Here is a 19,085-nt window from a genome sequence, read left to right as displayed (position 1 = left end):
CCTGGAGACTGGAGGCAAGGGCAAAAGGAACCAGGTATCAGGACCAGTCTGGCCATCAGACTTCTTCATCAACTTCTGTCCCACACCAGGGGCCCTCTGGCTCCTCAAGTCTCCATGAAGCAGGAGACCTCAAGTGAGGCATATCTATAGGAGAGTGAGGAACTCTGCCCTGCGGTCCAAGTAAGCAGACACGCTCTGTGGTGGGTGGCGGGCATGCAGAGTCAACATGTTTGAGTTGTGGCTGGTCTGACAGCTGCTGAGTTTGTCACACACATAATTAGATAAACTGGTCGAGCAGAGAGATTGGGTATGCAGTGCCATTTAGTGGCTGCTACACAGGGGCCTTGATCTTAATTGAAGGCACAGTAGGGGGAGCCTCAAGGAAGTCCCAAATCAACTTCTTCTTGCTCTAGTAATTTGACATTTGACTTGGAGAGATCATCTGAAGGCTCACAGGTGGTGAGAGCCAGCTCCAGCTCTGAGAGGCCTGAGCTGCCAGAGTCAAGGTCACTTCTCTCTCCACAGTCTTCCCCCAAACAGCTCCCTGGAGGGATTGTTGTAAGTAGGGGCTCCATGTCCGTCTGTTCCTTCACTGTTCCTCTCCTTCCTCCTCTTCCCCTCAGTGGCCTTCTAAATCTCCTGTTTGTTGCGACAGAACAGTTCACAAGATAAACTTCTACAGGGAAAGATTTGTCTTGGCTCATCAATGTGGGGTGCGTGCATGCGTGCATGCGTGCGTCCAGTCTATCACTGGAGGGGAAGGAAGGCATGATGAAGCAATGAGAATGTATGGTGGGGGTTGTTCACAGTATGGTAGAACAGGAATCAAGAGCAAGGCAGGATCCAGGGGCTAGGCATACTCTTCAAGCTCTGTCCCTAGTGACCCACCTCTAGCTGAGCCCCATCTTCTAACAATTCCTCCTTAAGCCTTTGTCCTCAAATAATACAGAGCTGTAAACCGTGAGCCTATCTGGGGGCTTTCCAGATCCACAGCATAACCTCCTCCTACCTTAGAGAACCCACAAAGCCTTGAGCAGGCTCCTCCTCATAGATCTGTCTATTTGCTGAGGCCTTCTAAGGGGTTCCTGTTATGTCACTCTGCACCCTCCAAGGGAATGTACATTGCATAATTACTAATGTGTGGATTCAGCTAAAAAATTCGTAGAACATCTCCAGTGAGGTAGGCAGAGAAAAATAAAGCAGACACCTACATTTGTAAGGACATTCTGTATGAAATGGGGATAGGCACTAACAAGAACTTTTCATGGAGGGGATCTGGTGCTTAATGGAACTTCTCCCAGCATGCTAGCTAGCTTGACATTCACACAGGAAAGCCCTGGTCCTGCAGGAATCATATATCATGTATTAGTCATCATACCATACCATATCTTACCACACCATATCATACCATATCATAGTATATCATACCATAATATGCCATACCATACCATATCATATCAAATCACGTCATCTATCATGTTATATCCACCAATCATCTATTTACCATCTATTGTCTGTGTGGATGATGATGATGATGATGATGGTGTGTGTGTGTGTTATATGTATGTGATATGTGTGTGAACACAAGCACGGAGGTCAGTGAAGGGTGTTGGAACCCCTTCCATTTCTCTCTACTTTGCTTCTTTAGGGCAAGTCTCTATTGAGTAGGCTGGTTGTCCACAAGATCCAGTGATCTTCAGGCCCTGACAGATCTGGGGTTCGAGGGGAACTTGATACCACACCCAGCCTGTTATGTTGGTGCTGGAACCTGAACTCAGGTCTTCATGGTTGTGCAACAAGGGCTCTTCAACACTGAGCCATCTCCATGGCCTTGTGTAGGTGACATTATGTAATTCAATGGCCATGGTAGGAAAAAAAAGAGAAAGCTTACATGGTTCTGAAGGGATTCTGAAGTAAAGCCTTCTCTTTTGACTCTAGGATTGGAGAGTGAGCCTGTCAATGACCGACACACCAAGGAAGTTAGAGAGAAGCAGGGGTAGGGGTGTAGAGACAAGCCGAAGAGGTGCTGAAGACAGCGGGGAACAATGGCGGAGGTGGGAGGCTCAGAGACCGTAGCTTGTTTCTGTGCATGAAATCAATGCACTGCGAGACTTTCTCAGCTCAATAACTTATTAGCAATTTTTAATTACTGGATTGTAATTAATTCATTCAGAATGCAGCTGTTCTGTGGAGCACGCCACACGTGCTGAACCGATAGTGTTCTTGCGCATTTTCAGGGGCCACAGACCAACATTTCCTTGCTGAAACCCAGGGGAAATAGTCAAAGAACACACACATTTGTTTGAAGTCATTTTTTTTTCCTACTCTGGAAGTGGATTCTACAAATGGGATAAATGCACCCCAAGGGGGCTTCAGTGGGGTGTGTGTTTGTGCTGGGGTATGGGTCAATTTTCAGTTCGGTCAGTCTCTAGTTGTATGCATTGATGCTGGCCAGATCCACAGAGTGAGGAGGAGTCCCCCAAATTAAAGACTGCCCACCGATTCCTATATATCCTTGAGGCCTTGATGCTGTGTCTGGTGAGAGAAGCTGTAGACTGAGATTGCACAGATGCTGGAGACTGGAGCTGGCCTTCATCCCAACTGTCACCCCCTCTCCCTCATACAGCATCAGTTTGAGCTCACACTGCACTGCTTGGCCCTTTCCTGAACTCCACTTCTCCCTGGGATTCAAATCTTAGACATCTGATCCTTTCTGTGCCCCTCAAAACCTTCCCCACTGTTTTTATCTGGCGATCCCTCTATCTCTTCAAGATCCACCTTCTAGGGTCTCCTCTGCCAAGCATGCTTATGAAGCCTCTCTCCCCTTCACACCTTCTGACAGTTGAACGTCTTTCCCAGGTTCTACTAACATTTTTCCAAACTCTTCTGCACGTTCCAGGGATTGCTACCTTGCTGGGTATCAGGTTCTCTTCCTTCTTGCTAACCAGCTAGGGAACCTGGGGGACTCAGCTCTCTTCACAGAAGAAGCCACTTGGAGGAGATCACACTCCAGTCATTTCCTAAGGAAACAGACCCATCCTGTCTCCTCTAGCCTGAAGGAAGAGCCACCACCCCTTACCTTTGGGCCCATAACCTGTGCAGCTGAGACCACAACCACTTGAGGGGACAGTTGAAAAGGACAAACTAGGGGATTCAGGCCATAGTCATGTGCCTCATGCATTTGGGTAGGGCATGGTGCTGGTAGGAGAGCATGGTATGGAAAGTTCTTTACCTCATGTTTGCTGGAAAGCTGAGAAAGAGACAATAGGAAAAAGCAAGTTCTGAAGGATACACACCATGACCTGGCTCTTGTACTTCTGTATCACCCCAAAACATGCTACTGTTTTACAAATCAAGGCATTAATGTCAGAACCCCTAAACCCTCACAATTTCAGTCTAGTCTGTTTCTCTTCTTCCCCCTCTCGTTCTCCCTCTCCCTCCCCCTCCCTCTTCTTCTTCCTCCTTCTCTCCCTCCTTCTCTCCCTCCTCCCTCTCCCTCTCCCTCCGCTTTTGATGTTTCTGCCTCAGCCTGACCAGTGCTGGATGATGAGCCTGCATCACTGTGTCTCGACTCCTGATACAATTGGTAGAACGTCCCCACAGACATACCGAGTCTTGAAGTACTTTACCAATCTCCTAGGCTTAGTCAGCACAGGCTTGGCCTAGTCCAAGAAGGCACAGTGACATACTTGGCCCCAGAAGCCTGGGCCTCCCTTTACTTTCTTGGGTCTCAGTCTTTCCTTGCTAGAGGGTTCTCAAGCTAGAGAAGCTGCTCTATTAAAGCACGTTAAACCACACCCCATTCTGCCAAGGCTCTGCAGTAAGATTTCACACACATCCCGGTGACTGAAGTCTCTTGGGGCCGGCACAGCCTGGGATGACAGTAACTTCCCCTGGAAGGACAGATGAGATTTATAGAAGTACAGAGATGGCGCTGGGAGGGTGTGGGGTCTACGTGAAGTTCTGAAGGTACCAGGTAGCTCAGCAGCAGCAACCACAACAATAACAACAACAATAACAATGATAATAATAATAATAATAATAATAATAATATGGTAATAACAATAGTGAGATTTAAAAGAAAGAGAGAGAGAAAGAAAAGGTTCTCTGGCAACAAGATTTCCTTTACTAACATGTGGACAAGCAGTTGAGTTCTCATGATTGTCCACCAACACTTACAGCAAAAAATAAATAAATAAATAAATAAAAATAAATAAAAAGCTAGGGTTCTAGAGAGACAGCTCTGCAGTTAAGAGCACTTGCTGCTCTTGCAGAGGGTGGGAGTTCAGTTTTCAGTGGCCGGGGGATCCACAAGTGCCTATAACAATAGCTCCATAGGATCTGAAACCACCATCTGATCCCCCCCACACACACATACACATACACACCCATACACACAATTTTTAGAACATTAATATTTGAAGGATAGTGAAGCCCCATGAGTATGTGGTCTACTCATTTTTTAAAAATGTAAATGAAGATTCTCTTCTTGGATGTCACTAGCCTGGAAGCCTCTGGATCCTGGGCAATAGGACGTCCACGAACGCTCTGCAGGCTGAGGAGGCGGAAGACAAACTCTAGCCACCAGTTTTGCGTCCATAATTTCATGGTTTGTTTGGAAACCTGCTCAAAGAGGCCATCGTATCAGCCGTATACACACAACCCTAGTTTGGTGAGGGACTGCTTAGAGAAGGCAGGTTCGTGGGAGACAGAGTATGACCTCAAAACCAAGTCAGAAGTGCCTTTTAAAGTTAGTGTGCATGGAGGAACACGCCGTGACAGGACGCCTTCAAACACAAACTCTGTCTGAAGTCAGGCAGGGACACCCTGTCTGGGTGTATGATCTTGGTGGTATTTGGAGCAGAGGAAAAAGCACATTCCCCCGAAAGTCTTTCCCAGATTTCTTCTTGCTCCTAACTTTGAACAAGAGATGCCCAGCTTCTGGCCCAGGAGGCCTGGGATTAAAGCTACAAACTTGAGTAGAAGCTAGCCAGAGTTTGGATTTAGTCTGATTTTTCACACAGGCTAACCACTCCTAAATGATACTGTATTTTATTTAGCAGTCACAAAGAATTCTGTCACCATAGCAATGGAGCCTGATAGCAGAAGTTTTCTTATAAGCTTAGAATTCCGACTCTTCTCTCTCATTGTGCGGCGAAGGCTGTGTGACTCCAGCCAGCCCTTGGCAGAAACCTTACCTGCAGGGGCTCTAGACACAGTGCCATGGTCCAGTGTAATCTGTCACAGCTCTTTCCCTAGATCCACACACTCTGGCCCCGTATGAGAGACCATGTATTGGTGGCTTCCGGAGGCAGATTAAACTCCTACAGACTGGAGTGTTTTCTCACGTGTTTTCCCAGAGAACAGAAAATGGTTGATTTTAGAAACTGCGCTTTCACGGGCAAAAGTGTTTTCAAGTTTCCCATGTTAATAACTTCTTGGATGTTTGGAACGAATGACAAATTGTCACCCATGGAGCTCAAGCTGGCATTAAATAGACTGCTGCCATTGTGAGGTAGGGGCAGCAGACAATGTGGGTCTTCACAAGCCCTCTCTCCTCAGCTCCCACCCCTCAGTCCTATCCAGCCTCTGCCATCAGCTTCCTATTGGAGCCGCGGTTCTGGGGGAAGTTCCCTGCTTAGGGCTGCTGATGTGTCCACCCCTATGAGTCCCTGTTAAGTCAGTGCCTAAGTCCTCCAGGCCACACGCTAGAGCAGTGGTTCTTAAGCTTCCTCATGACCCTTTAATACAGTTCCTCATATTATAGTGACCCTAACCATAAAGTTATTTCTGTTGCTACTTTATAACTGTAATTTTGCTACTGTTACGAATTGTAATATAAATATCTGTGTTTTCCAATGGTCTTAGGTGACCCCTGCGAAAGGGTCATTTGACATCCCTCCCCCAAGAGGTCATGACCCACAGGTTGAGAACTCCAGAGGAATGCCAGGCGACTGGACCCTCCTGCCTGACATGTTTGGCTCACCCCGATATTAAAAGGATTTCCCAAGAAGTCCAGACATCGGATCAGGGGTAGAGAAGAAGTTCTGGTTCTAGGTGGGCCCTCTATGAAAGCATCAAGGCTTGGTACACACAACCTCCTATAGTAGTCTCTATCTGCCACCAAGCTATCTGGGCTCTGAGATGTTCCCAGGAGCCCTCCTAGGCAGATCCTCTCTTCCTACCTCTGTGCTCCTTTAGGCTGGGCATCTCTGTGTTCTAGGTCTGTGGCTATATTAGCCGAGAAGAAGCAATGATGGGTCATACCAATACAGTGGACCGGGAGTCATGCCACATGATCTTTGTGTATTCCCCTCAATTTGCATTGCCAGAGCAGTCATTGATGGCCACCAGGCCCATGTCATAGCTGAAGGAGAGGACGGAGACGTACAGGGAGGCACCCAGGGCCACAGAGCCGAGACATACCAGAGCCCAGATATAACCTGGTATTTTGGAATGCGAGGAGACATTGCTCACTTGAAGGGGGATCTGGAGGGGAACAGCTGTGCATTGGGCGGGGGGTTCACAGAACTGGTGATTCACTGCATTAGGAAGATTCGGTGCATAAATTCAATCAACACAAAGCCCAGCTTGGGACTGCCCTCGTCATCCCTCACTGCGGCAGGGTTTGTGGCCGTTGTTCTTCCCCTCCTGTGAAATGAGAAATGCTGTTTGAATAACCGATGGCAGGGGAGGCTGTGCACACTCCAATGAGGAAATAAAAAGCCTTCGGAAAGATGCAATTTGGGGGATATTGGAAACCAGAGAATGGAACATCAGTCTATAAAATTCAACACGGCCAATAAAGCTGGAGCAACTGGTCAAGTGTTTTAGTGCGCACAGTCGCTGGGGAAGCGGCGGGCCAGAGCTGGGCGGCGAGTGCTTCCAGGCATCTGTCCTCAGCTCATTGTTGTCTCATTTGCATAATGCACCTCATGATTCTGAAGCACCTCAACATTAGTGTCATGACCACGGCGATGAAAGTGTCACAGGCTTAAGTGCACCTTCCCAGAGCCCGGGCCACCACAGCCAACCCAGCACAGCCTCTTTGTTACCAGGGGGGTGGAGGCTCACAGACCTGTGTTTTTCACTTGGATTGTGACCTCCCAACCCAGGCTTGTACTCTATGGCACATGCACATGTCACAGGGAGCCTGCAAGGCCCAGCTTGTCACTGCAGAGTAGCGCAGAAGCCCTTGGTGGCCAGCACTTCAAACCTAGACATCTCTCTCTCGCTGTATCCAAAGCAGACCTCAGACATCACCAGATCCAAGGCAGTCAGTCCTTCCACCTTTAGCATCCTCTACTCGGTCACTGTAGGTTTGTCCAGCTGCCACACCCAGGGAACTTAATGCACACACAGCTGCTCTAGTCATGCTTCCAAGCATCCCTGTGGGCTGTGGCACGCACTACTCAGAGGCCACATCAACACAGAGAACAGCATTCTAGCCTCTAGCCTTTGTATCCACGCGCCTCTGCGAGCCTCTGAGCATCTTTGTGGTGTACTGTGCTGGGTGCTGAGACAACATTAATACATAAACAGAGTCCACCCCTGCAGCTCTTACTGTCGAGCCCCTTTCTTCCCACCTAACCCCCCAGTGCATAGTGAGTCCTTTGGTCTCTGTCTCCATAGGTGTGTTCTACTGTCTTCACTGGTTTTGTTCAGAGCTTCTTTGAAAAGGCGAGGCATGGGTTGCTCTCCCACTGGCTGGGGACCGCTCTGCCAGTCTCATCTGGTCATTTTAAATGTACAGTGTAACTTCCTGACTCACGGAACTCTGTTCAGAGGGATACATGTGGTCTCTGTTGCCACTTTTCAAGACCCATGTGGAGACTTGGGTCTTACCTTATGACCTGGTGCCTAGTGGAGACTCTGTATCTGTTCAGGGTTTAGTTTGGCCTCCCCAGATTCTGTTCTCAGGGTGGGCAAGGGTGAGGATCTCTGGAGTAGGACTCAGACTTAAGCCTGTTGCCATTGGGTTAATGTACCAACCCTTCTCTTTACTGCCTCTACACCCAAGACCTGTGCACCCAGCACCGTGGTCACTGTCCACAAGGGTGTCAGAAGACCCATCACAGAACTCTGAAGCACAGGCAAGGGGCCCTCTTCCTACCTTTGAGGAAGCAGTCTTTGCTGTGTACACTGACAATTCGCTTGCCCAGCAGGCAGGCTGCACGGCGAAGCTCGCAGTGGTTCCCGTAGAGCTTCCCGTCGGAGCCGCACACAGGCATGTAGCGGGGCCTGCACACCTCCAGACAGTGGCACAGGGGCTGCCCTGTTGTCCTATTGTGCAAGCACCTGCTCCCGTGGCTGCAGAGTTTCTTCCCACAGGAGGATGACAGCCCAGGGCTGGGAAGACCTGTGGATGCAAAGAAACACAGAGGGTCAGTCAGCTCAGGGCTGGAGAACAGAGCTGCAAATCATCTATGTTGCTCTTGTGAGGCTGAAGTGACCCAAGGAGGGGGTGTGGGGTCTCTGGGTACATAAAATCCATGTCCCTCCAAGAAGTAGTTATAGGAGTCAAAAGGGTTGTTTTGCTGTGCAGTGTTGATGTTTTTATGAGATTTGCTCTGAACATCTCAGACAGCATCAACACATCCCCGAACCTGCGGGAAGGCCCTTGGGAAATACTTGTGTTTTCACGGGCATACTTCTCCTTGCTCTCAATGGGATAAATGAAAACACCTAGTCCTGTGTCACTAAGAGGTACCTAAGACCAGAGGACTGCTCCTATGCCCCGAGACCACTCCACAGACTAGAATTGCATCAAAATCACTGTAAAACTGATTTCTTCTCCCATCCCTTCCTCTGCCTTTCACTTCTTTCCCCCTCTTATTCCTTTTCTTTTTATTTTCTTTCTTTTGAGACAGTATCTCATACAAACCAGACTGGCTACGATTCCTGATCCTCCTGCCTCTACCTCCCAAGTGCTGGCATTGCGTGCATGGGCTGCCACACCCATCCTTTTCTTTCTTTCTTTTTTTTTTTTTTTCTTTTTTTTTTTTTCAGAGCTGGGGACCGAACCCAGGGCCTTGTGCTTGCTAGGCAAGCGCTCTACCACTGAGCTAAATCCCCAACCCCCATCCTTTTCTTTCTTAAGTGGTGACTTGCAACCAGGCTGTGTGCTAGGTCTCTGACAGGTCTCAATGATGGAGAAGATGTAACTCTGCTTTCTCTCTCTGACCTGGCCATTCTGGTTGAAGATGGAATGTGAAAAAGCCATGATATAAATGAGGCCAGTGCGGTGGCTTAAATGAGAACTGTCCCCATAGGCTCATGCATTTCAATGCTTGGTCCCCAATTGGTGGAACTGTTTGGGAAGGCCTGGGGATGTGACTTTGTTGGAGGAGGTGTGTCACAGGTGGTAGGCTCATGCCATTCCAAATGAGCACTGCCTCCCTCTCTGCTTTGTGCTTGTGGATTAGATGTGAGCTCTCAGCTATTGCTCCAGCGCTATGCCTGCCTGCCTGCTGCCATGCTTCCCGCCATGATGGTCATGGACTCACCCTCTGAACTGTAAGCCCCGAACGAACTCTTCAACAGGTCTCTTTGGCCATGGTGTCTTATACCACAGCAGTTTAAAAGTAATTAAGACAGCCAGGCCAGGAAGGAGCTATGGGAGCCTAAGAGCTACTTTTCAGTCCAGTGTCAGGCAAAAACAAAGCTGCAGGGAATTGAGAGTACTGAACAGAAGAATCAAGGAGTGCTACGTCTACTCTGGGGAGCTCCTGCAGAGGCTAGAGGGGAAGTGTGGTAAGGAGAGGGTGGGGAGACCACACCATCAGCAGGGCCACCACCATCCTCCTGCCACCCCTGACCAGTCCTCTATAGCATGACCTTCATCTGTGGATAGAAGCCCAAGACCCTGGAATTGGCAGTTGCCATACCGCTTGAGAATGTACCCTGTGTCTGACACACACCCACAAAGATCTTTGGACAGTGGTGCCCAGAGCTAACACCCAGAGGCCGGCGGCTATGGGGTGGCTTATATCACTGGGAAGAGAGGAGTCCACCCAGAGCAAAACAGTAATATTCTGCTGCAGGAGAGGAGTCCAGGGAACTATGGGATGCCTTGTGCCATTAATGCCAACATGTGGCATGCTGGGAATTTTTAAAAGAGCCAAAAGTTCAAATAATTACAAGGTGGACACAGCGTTTGCAGCTCTGGGAATGTGTTGCGCTACGCTGTAACGCAATGATCTTCCATGCCTGTTACGGCAGTTCGCACTGTAGTCTCAACGTCTGGGAGGTCGAGGCAAGAGGGTGGGAAGTCCAAGGCTAACCTTGGTTACACACTAAGTTTGAGACTAGCCTGGGCTACATAACATGTACCAAAAAACAGAAAGAAACAAAAAGCAAGACCAAACAAACAGACAGACAGACAAACTATCTCCCATATGCTATGCAAGACAAAATGGTTCTGGCTGCCAACACTGAGCCTTCAGGCCCAGCTTCTTCTCCCCAGGACAAACATGTTTAAGGGGGCGGGGGAACCCAGAATCCTTCTTTTCCTGTTTTGGGTTAAGTCTGCTTTTCATCAGCATAGATTTGAAAGGGGAAAAAAATCAGTTATGGAAAGATTAACTACTTGATTCAATAACTCATTTAAATTCCCCTAACCTTGGCAAGTTAAGAAATATCGACTTTTTTTCTTGCATCATAATAAACTCGAAGGTCAACATATCTCTGTGGCGTAAAAGGGCAAAACCAGAGCGGGGTGTGAAAATCTCCCTTATCCGCTTGGCTGACCGTCCCCATATCACTGCAAAGGTTCCCTCCACTCCAGAGCCACCCTCCTACCCCAGCCACTTTTCTGTGCAGGCTGACAAGAGGGAAAGAAAGGAGTTCTGGGCTGGAACCTCCCCAGCCCCAACCTCCTCCAAGCCCCCCTTCCCCAATCTCCCCACCTCCTGAGCCTAAGGCTTCTGGTTGCTTTGCTACCAAGTGTGTTTGATTAGCAGCATTCTCCTGGGTTGTTGGGAAATGGGCCACTCTGGAAAGTGCTGGCAGCTACTAGAAGAAACGAACACAGTGCTGAAGCAATCAGCTTTTGTTTTTTTTCCCCAAGACAGGGCAAGGAAGTGAAGCCTTACCACTAGATACTGTTTCTATAAACTTCCCTGTGCCAGCAGAAAAGAACTGACAGGCCGCCACACTTAGAAAATAAACGGCTCAAGTCTTCGGCTTCTCAGACTCGGCTGTGCTGCTTCTTCTCCAGCTGTGACCCTCTCTGTTCTCCCCCAGTGCCTATCAGCTCTGACTTACCCTAGAGGGTCTTCCTTCTTGGGGTCAGCCTGTGCTCCTTCCCTAGAGTGTGTGCCCTGCCTCTAGCTTTAGGAGGCTCCATAGGAGCTGGGCCACTGTCTTCCTGTGGTCACAGAACACTCAGGTTTTAAGGAACAAAACAATTTTAAGGACAATTTAGTGCCAATGTTCCAGTGTCAGGTCAGAGGCGGGGGAGGGTGATGGGGGTTACACGTAGTGATCGTCTGGAAGTCCGTCTTAACCTGTCCCTCCCAAGTGGGGAAGGATATGGAAGATGGTAGGGCATGGAGGATATATATATTTCTTCTTCAGTCAAGAGACCCCTAGAGAGGCGGAGGAAAAGGAACTTCAGAGACCACCTCCTCTACCTGGCCCTCTTTCTTTGAAAAGCCAGATTGTATTAAACACCACTGTCCACTTCTCCACGTGAAATGCTCACACTGATTAGCTTGCAGGTGCCTTTTCCGTAAACTGTGGTCTGAGGTCACGGTTAAGAAAACACCTGTGCCAACCCTGTGGCCATGGAAGACGATGAGACGGCTCACCTCTCTGCTGCGGAAACCAACTGCTGGCAAATATTTGACTCCTAATTATTTGCAATTAAGACAAAAGGAGCTTTAAAACCCCATGCACGTCCCCTCACCAAGGCTGTGGACAGCAGGCCCCATGGGCCCCTGAGCTTGCGTAGGCACGGACAGGCATGGGTGGAGACGCTGACCATGAGGTAGTTTCCTCATTAAACCAGCCCCTCATCGCCACATCCTTTCTGTCATTAAAGCAGAATGACTTCCCCACTCCTACCGGGACGATGATAAAACAGTAATGGGGAAGGTAACGGAGTGAGACTCCCAGCCACTGCCTCCAGTGTTTATGAGGACAACCGTGAGGCGTGAAAAAGATCGCGCATGCCTAATTTATAGTCATAAAGGAAGTCGTTTACCCAGGTTAAAAACTGATCATCTTGCCAAATAAGCTGCTTTTTAACACTAATTAAATTTATGGAAACACGGGTAGACATGGGAATTGATACATTAAGATACATTGATACATTTGTGGAGCCACAGATCTATTGTTGATGCTGAAGACCCTCTGAGGTCATTCAGAGAGGGCTCTGGATCACAGTGTTACAGACATGCTGGCCAGAAGCTCTGAGCTTGGTTGTATGAGGTAGGACTCAGTGCTAGCCTGAGCTCCATGGGAGGCTGGTCAAGGTGAGTGAGCTCCAGGATAGCTTCTGGAGGCAGAAAAGGGAGACTGATCCATCTGTAACATTGAGTGTGGCTTCCTTGTGTAGCACAGTGTACTTGAGAATCAGGTGGGTTGTTTTGTTTCCAAACTCTGGCTCCTTGGTCCTCAGTAAGATGGCTGGCTTCTTTTCTTACTGCTATAGCAAAATATCTGACACAGCAACTCCAGGAAGGAAAGCTTCACTTTGGCCACAGTTTGAGGGTACAGTCCAACACAGCTGCAGGAGCCTGAGGTGGCTGGTCACATCGCACCCACAGTCAGGAAGCAGAGACTGGTGAATGCTGGTTCTCAGTTCGCTCTCCTCTAGTCTGGGACTCCAGCCCTAGGACAGTGTCTTATTCAGTGAAAAGCCCTCCCTCCTTACCTAAACCTTTCTGGAAACATCCTTACAGATAAGTCCAGAGGTGTGATCCATGGGAATTCTAAACCCAGTCAAAGTGACAGAGATGATCAACCATGACAGTCACGATTGTGTCAGTGCCACCATAGTAGTGAGGTAGACACCCAGGTAGCTTCCTGGTCAACTCATCTCATCCTATCCTCAGCCCTCTCCAGCCTTCCTGTCCTATCACGAAGCAGTACAGAGACTATGCTCTTGGATTTTTTTCAGCCTCTCAAAACAAGACCATATAGACTTCTTTTGTTTATAGTCTACCCAGCCTATGGCAGTCTTTAAAGCAAGAGAAACTAGTCTAAGATGAGGGGAGACCCATTCACTTTTCCACTCGGGATGTGGACTGCTAGCTGACACGTTTTCCCTAGTGTTGTGTCTCTTGTCTAGAATTCTTCTTCTGCTTGTTACAGACAGTGGCCCCGCCTTTCCCTCAGCATGTCTTGGGAGTATCTGCTCTGTCTCTCAGATGGAGTCATATGCCTCCTGACTGCCACCAGTGCTTATACAAAAGACCCCAAGATGAGCTCCTACAACCTCATGTACACCTGTGAGGTCACAGAGATGCTCTGAGGAAACCCCTCACTGCTGAGCCCAAAGGAATGAGTTGGGTACGTAAGCAGAGGAGCATGCCCAGCACCAAGAACCTTGAGAATCTTGTCTGCCATCTGCTATAAAACCTAGGCCGGCACAACTGCGGCCTCTAGCTTCTGCTGGCCGAGAACTCCATAGGAGGACAGAATCACCACGGGCAGCCGGGTGGAACGCTTGTTCATTTATGCATTGTGTGTGTGTGTGTGTGTGTGTGTGTGTGTGTGTGTATGTGTGTGTGTGTATGTGTGCGCGCACACGTGTGCACACATGCATGAACACTTGTATAAGTTATATGCATCATGTGCATACAGATGTCAGTAAAGGCTAGAGGGCATTAGATCCTTGGAACTCGAGTTACAAGCAATTGTGAGCTACCTGATATGAGTGCTGGGAACCAAACCCAGGCTCTTTCCAAGAGCAGTGACTGCTTGTAACCGGTTTGCTGTGCCATCTCTCTAGCCCCAATCCACTCTTTTTTAAAGACATGGTTTCTCTCTGGGCCTGAGGGTATTGATAATTAGGGAATTCTGGCTCAGTCAGTCCAGGATCCTCCTGTTTCACATATGTGCCACTGCACCTGACTTTGGACGTGCTTGAGCTCAGGTCACCATGCTTGCATGGCAAACATTTTACCTACTGGGCCATCTCCCTAGCCATGGTTGCACCTTATCCATGAGGAAGAGACTGGTTCTGAGCAGAACTGGAGAAGTTAAATGCACACAGGAGGAGGGAGGAAGAAATGAGGTGGTTGTGCATGGCGTATGCCAGTGAAGGCCCTACATAGACTGAGGAAACCAGGCCCTCCAGGCTTCTCTTTCTCAGCGGAATGAATCATTTGTACCGTAACTGGAGTAAATGTTTATGTTCACAGGTAACCTCATAGTCCAGGCTGTTAAGGAGTGGTAAGGGTTGAGCTGAACAGAGGCCTCTAGCTTAGGTCATGGCTTTGGCTTACGTAGGCCTGTTAAACAAGGCACCAGGCTGACACTATGAGGCCTTGTCTTATTCCTGGGGAGCCTGGGCTGGGCTCTCATCCTTCTCAAACTGAGTGTTAGCCTCAACTCCAGAGACTCCAGAAAAGGAGGACCATGGGGGCTCTAATCACTAAGCTTGGCTTCAGAGAAATTGCTCTTTGGAGATGCACTATGGACAGGAGACAGAGGCTAGGCACCATGGATGTACAATACCAGTGAGCTATGTTGGAACCTGTCTCAGGCCTGAGATTTCTTTCCGCTGCCCTCTAGCAACCACACACTTGAACCTTTATTTACCAGGCCTGTGCTCCTCAGTGCTTGGTGGTAGCGGTGGGACCTGAGAAAAGCTCTTATTTAAAACGGTAAGCGGTGTCTATCTGTTCCTTATGAGACTGCTGAGAGGACTGAGTGAGATCATTCACCAGAGGAGACTGATGTGCAGCAGAGACTGGGCCTTCTGAGTCAACAATAGGAAAATCAAACAGCTGGAAATGGGGAGCCCCGGGACTTGTACCCATGGGCCTATGCGGTGGTGACTGGCTTCGGGACGCAAGCATGCTTACATTGAAAGAATTGACCGGGCTTAGAAGGCAGATTGGAAACAGCTTGACTGTTTCCCCACAGAATGCTTCCCCTGCAGTTACCCCAGGATTTGGTTGGAGCATGGCAACTCTGTCCAGCTTCTGAGCTGGGCTAGGCTGAAATCACAAGCTGTCAGGACAGTGTCTGGAGTTGACTGATTGGAGGGCAAGCTCTATGGATCCCATCAGGTTCTCGAAGCTCACTGTCAAAGGCAGCCTTGCAGGGGCTAGGGTGTGGGCGTGGGGGCGCGTATGGTGGCTACAGGACAACCTTGGCTCTTGTTCTGGTACTGTTCACCACTTTTGAGATAGGGTCTCTTAATAATCTTGGAATATACCAAGGGATCTGCCTCAGTCCACTTCCTCATCCTGCCTGGCTTTTTAAAGTGGGTTCTGGGGATCAAACTCTGGTCTCCTGTTTACAAGGAAGGTACTTTACTGACTGAAATATCCTGGACTCCATTGCTTAAAAACTAATCATCCCCATTGTTTATTTTAGTTAATTAGCTGCATGGGGCTGGAGATGGGACCCAGTGCCTTGGGCAGGGCAGTCAAATTCTCCTCTCCTCTTCCTCCAGTCTATATCTATACAGGCCCACTGTGCAGTCGGTTCAAAGCTTATATCACCTTTCTTGACCCTTTTTAATGGTTGTTACTGATGTCTTCTTTCCCTGTGCAGTGTGGGAGGACAATGAAGACTCTGGCTTGACTATTTCTAGAACTTTCTCCCCAAGCATTTAAGGAGCTCTTGGGTTCTGTCCTAGGCTCCTTTCTGTCTCTTTGTCATCAAGTTGGGGAATCTGTGCTCCCCAACAGCAGGCCCTACAGCAGGGCCTGAGGCAGCCAACTGGGGTCTGCAGTCCTCAGAGAGCCAGGGCCCAGCATGAGGTCTCTGTGGTATCAGCCAGGCCCAGGCTCCACTCCTCAAATATTCAGAACGAGGCTTAGGGGCTGGCAGAGTCAGCTGGAAAAAACAGCCAGGTAAAGATAAATCTGACGAATATGTGTAGAGACCCACGGCTGGTTGGTGAAAGGAAGGAGCAGAGACACCGGGACTGAAACAAAATCATCACCCACCTGGAAACTGAGGACATACGTCCAAGGCAATGTTTAAAGATGGAGGTCTTCTGGCTACAAGATTATAAAGGGAAACCATTTTACTCCTTCTCCTTCTGTTTGCTCAACCAAGTGATCTGAACTAGCTTCAGAGGGTTATTTCCAGAACCTTCTTGTGAATGGAAGCAGCATAAAAATACAGAGCACAAAAGTAGTTGTGCTGCTGGGGGTGTTTCGTTTGCAGAATGGCTTTATTTTAGAGTACTTCATCCAAATAAATTCCCCCCTTCAAGTTCTTTCCTTTGCAGAAAGGCCCACCAGCTGCCCTTGGTCTCGTGTTCTGTCAGCAGGCCCCTCATTTTCCCTCCAGGTACTGAAGTCCCTTGTCACTTTCTCTGGCTCCTCTGAGTTCCCCTGTCTCAGAGCTGATGGCACCAGATGTTGCTGGTTTCCATGAATCTGCAGCGGCTTATAGATGCCCCAGTATGTGGGTTTGTTCCAGTTTTCTCCACGAATGATTAAAGGGCACCTCTCCTCTGGCTGCCTCCAATTATTTCAGGAGTGACTGTGGTGCACCCAGTGGGAGGGGCTGGGGGGGGAGTCTCCTGCCACTTTCTCTCTGGAGCTTTAACCGGCCTCAAAGGATGCTTCTAGAGCCCCTTACACCGTGTGTGTGTGTGTGTGTGTGTGTGTGTGTGTGTGTGTGCGCGCCTCCAGGTCAGCCCTTTGTTTTGATTAGATCACTTGTCATGGATGTGTCAAGATGCTGACATGGTGTGAAGGGATCTGGAATCACTTAAGAGGAGAGCCTCTGGGAACACCTGTGAGGGATTATCTAGCTTAAATTCCAATCTGAGCATGCCTGTGGGGGATTAATTTGGTTAGGTTAATTGAGGTGGGAGGACCTGCCCACAAAAGGTGGCACCATTCCCTAGCTAGGATCCTAGACTCTCTATAAAGGAGAAAGTGAGCTAAGGGCAAGTATTTAGCTCCCTGCTTCTTGGTTAGGGATGCGATGTGACCAGCTGCCTCAACCTCCTGTTGCCCTGTCCTGATGCTTGAACTGTGAGACAAATTTTCCATTTCAGGGTAAATTTAATAATGGCAACAGAAAAAAAAAGAGTTAAGATGCATGGTCTCAGTCTTGATTATACTTTTCAAGGGGAAGAGAACAGATTAACTTGACTTGGGAGAGATGATGGCTCGGTGGTTAAGAACACTGGGTATTTTTCCATACAATCTGTTCTCCAGAATCCACAGGGTGGCTCGTAATTGTCTATAACTACAGTTCCAGGAGAGCCAATGTCCTTTTACGGCCCCTGCTACACACATACGTGGTGCACAGACATTTATGCTGGCAAGACACCCATATACCTAAATAAATAGTTACTAACAATGACTATTTTACGACTAGGGTGGCAGTTTCTGCTCAGAAAACATCCCTTTTATCTCAGTGGGACAATCAGCTGTAAAAATATTTATTGGCTGACATTGAGTAACAGGCAAAGATTAGTAATATTGTTAGATTCTAGGCATGATGGTGAGATTTAATTGACAGGTTGACACATCCCAGAATTCATCTGGGAAGAGGGTCTTAATGAGGGATTAGCCGGCTCAGGCTGGCTTGTGAGCATGTTCGGGGGATTGTCCTGCTTGCCTTGCCTTGCATTGCATTGACGGAAGATCAAGGCCAAGAGCTGTTGACACCATTTCCTGGCTGAGGCCCTGGACTGTAGAGCAGCAGAGAAAGCTGAGCGCAGCCTACGTGCGTTCACTGCTCTCTGCTCTTGGACGTGGATGTGATGAGACTTGCTGACCTACGTCCACTTCCCCCAGATGATGACTATGACCTGCAATTGTAAGCGAGAACAAACCCTTTCTCCCCCGCTTGTCAGGCTGTTCTATCACAATGACAGAAAGGGAACTTGACACTAGGTTCTGGCAGGTGGCCTGGGTGACTCGCTAGGTCTGCTCCTCACAAAGCCAGATGAGCCTATGGGAACATGGCTTCCTCCGCTGCCTCCACAGGGACCAGCCAATGCTCTGCTTGTACCATCAGTGGTCATCAAACTCCAAGAAAATCAAGGCTTTCCTTCTTAAATGAGTATTTTAGCCAAAGAGGATAATCGGAGAATTTCAGGAAGAGAATTGTTACTATTGAGACTCAGATTAATGTCTTCCAACATCGAGTAGAGAATATATCTAGGATGACCCAGAACAAAAGGGGAAATAAAGAAAATCTGAAAAAAAAAGCATCAATCCAGGTGCTTCAGGGATGGCCCAGCCTTAAAAAGCTCTGGCTGGTACTGAAGGGATCCTGGTTCTGTTCCCAGCACCTACAGAGTGGCTCGCAGTTGTCCCTAACTCCATTCCAGTTCTAGGGGTCTGGTGCCCTCTTCTGGCCTCCTTGGGTGTGTGTACTTACACACGGCCCAAATCTCACACACACACACACACACACACACACACACACACACACACACACACACACACACACACAGAGTCTTTCAAAGTGATATTGTTAAGTAAAAAGGAGTAGGGAAAAACCCTTTAAATATGTCCCCGTAAGTAGCCAATGAGAGCTGTTTCCAGTTAAAATTGGGAGTCAGACAGGTATCGACATTATCACCATCATTATTGAAAGGGGAAATATGATAAGGTAGAAAAATGAATTAATCTTAATGTTTAAAAAAGGAAGGCAGTGAGCAGTTACTACTGGCTGCTGATTATATGTACTCACAGACCCGAGGGAGTGATGGCAAGCACTGAAATTAGCCAGGCCTGGTGGTGTAGGTCTGTAATCCTAGCTATGTGGGAAGGTGCTGTGGGAAGAGTGAAAGCTCAAGGGCAGCCTGGGTTACAGAGGGAGTCAAGGGCAGCCTGGGTTACAGACAGAGTCGAGGGCAGCCTGGGTTACAGACAGAGTCAAGGGCAGCCTGGGTTATAGAGGGAGTCAAGGGAAGCCTGGGTTACAGA

The 19,085-nt window shown here is 48.6% G+C and overlaps 1 protein-coding gene across 2 annotated transcripts in view; it reads right to left on the bottom strand.

Moving 5' to 3' along the window:
• Positions 1-19,085, bottom strand: part of Fstl4 (follistatin-like 4) — a 433,118-nt gene that overhangs the window by 186,121 nt on the left and 227,912 nt on the right. For both annotated transcript variants that reach the window (NM_001414342.1, NM_001107000.3), the window contains 1 exon segment: positions 8,114-8,359. In NM_001414342.1, the coding sequence (NP_001401271.1) occupies positions 8,114-8,359 (246 nt within the window).

Source organism: Rattus norvegicus, chromosome 10 (genome assembly GCF_036323735.1).
Source record: "Rattus norvegicus strain BN/NHsdMcwi chromosome 10, GRCr8, whole genome shotgun sequence".
NCBI lineage: Eukaryota > Metazoa > Chordata > Mammalia > Rodentia > Muridae > Rattus > Rattus norvegicus.
This window is presented reverse-complemented; position numbering and strand designations above follow the sequence as displayed.